We start from the raw sequence: 1,855 nt of genomic DNA, 5'->3' as shown, positions 1-1,855 counted from the left end.
ATAATAATAATAATAATAATAATAACAATAATAACAACAATAATAATAATGATGATAATTATAATTATTACAGTGGTCTTTGTGTAGATAAAAAAAATAGTGTATTAACATCAAGCGCACCCAACGTCAAAGTGATTCCTAATAAATCCAACCTTCTTTCGTTTAAAAACGATTACGTAAATATACCAAATGGAATAAACGAAGAAGATGGTGCAGATAATAATAGGAAGCTTAATTGTCTCTTGAAAAATTTAAATGATGCCTTAAAAAAAAAAGATGAAGAAATAAAACATTTAAAAGAATCAATGTATATCCTACAACAGAATATGAATAATTTAAAAGTACAAAATGAAATTATAAAAAAAAAAATTGATAAAATAAATATTTCGTCAAATGACGAGAATACAAATTCGTGTTTAGCATGTGTTAAAGATATAAATATAAAAGAGGAACATGTGAATTATTTACCAAACGTCGAAAAAATAAATTATGGAAATATGAAAGTGAAAAATAATGAAGCCTTGACAAATACAAGTAGTGATGATACATCGAATAAAAAGGAAACGTTTCAAAACAAATTAAGAAATTTTATGAGAATGTTAAAATTGAATGATATAAATAATATAAACAATATGAACAATATGAACAATATGAACAATATGGACAATATGAACAATATGAACAATATGAACAATATGGACAATATGGACAATATGAACAATATGAACAATATGGACAATATGAACAATATGAACAATATGAACAGTATAAATAAAATAAACGAGGATAATATTACAAATAATATACAATATGATGTACAAATTCAAAAAAAGGCTGATGTATTATTCTCATCATTAAATCATCACATGGATAAAATAATTTCTATGGTAAACATAAATTTTGATATGAATGAACAAAATAAAGAAACTAATATTCAACAAAATGATCATATTAATGATGATATATTAATATATCACAAAAAATATTTGAATATTCCTTTTAATAATATTACCACACACAATAATAATAATATCAATTCAAATTTTAATGGTATAATTCAAAATGGGAACCACGTGGATAATATGAAATTTCAACATCAACCCAAATTAATTAATAATATCGAACCATATAATAAAAACAATTTGAATTCTTCAAAAGTTCACAATACTTCTGTTACAGACAAATGTGTTCATGATATAAAAAATAATAATCTTATGAACGACTTAAGGTTTTTTATGAATTCATCATTCGATAACATGGTTGATGGGAATGTAATAAATCGAGATGGAAAAAAAATAACAACTCATTATATTAACAATAATATATCAGGAAATAACAACAACAACAATAATAATAATAATAATAATAATAATACTGATTTGTTTATAATAAATAATAATAAAATTGATGTACCTTTAAGTTTCCATAATAAAGAACATTCTCCTTATGATGATGACTCTTTAGAGCAACCCTCCAAAATTATTAAGAAAAAAAAAAATTATTTTGAGGATTTTATGAACACCTTTAATAATAACACAAAAGAATCTATTAGTACAGATAATACAAAATTTGAAAAAAAACAAAAAAAACAAAAAAAACAAACAAACAAACAAACAAACAAACAAACAAACAAACAAAAAATTATTTATGAAAAAGATATGAACCAATCTATCAAAAGTCCAAGGCTATCAAAAGATAAAAGCCATCGTACTGATTCAAATTCAGATAGTGCTGATAGTGTTGTTTATAATTATAATTTATTTAACGCTATCAATAATTTGAATAAACAATTTTCAAACGTTGTTAAAAATATCCACATGGATCAAACCATCGTAGATAAACAAAAAGAACAAAT

At 22.6% G+C, this 1,855-nt stretch overlaps 1 protein-coding gene across 1 annotated transcript in view; it reads left to right on the top strand.

Moving 5' to 3' along the window:
* PRSY57_0614100 (ribonuclease, putative) overlaps positions 1–1,855 on the top strand; it is a gene marked incomplete at both ends in the record, with an annotated part of 9,044 nt that overhangs the window by 1,237 nt on the left and 5,952 nt on the right. The window contains one exon of the mRNA XM_020114608.1: positions 1–1,855. This exon is cut by the window's left edge and continues 1,237 nt beyond it; it is cut by the window's right edge and continues 514 nt beyond it. Within this exon, the coding sequence (XP_019970680.1) occupies positions 1–1,855 (1,855 nt within the window).

This window comes from Plasmodium reichenowi, chromosome 6 (genome assembly GCF_001601855.1).
Source record: "Plasmodium reichenowi strain SY57 chromosome 6, whole genome shotgun sequence".
NCBI classification, from domain to species: domain Eukaryota; phylum Apicomplexa; class Aconoidasida; order Haemosporida; family Plasmodiidae; genus Plasmodium; species Plasmodium reichenowi.
Note: the sequence above shows the minus strand (reverse complement) of the source record. Positions and strands in the feature narration are given on the sequence as shown.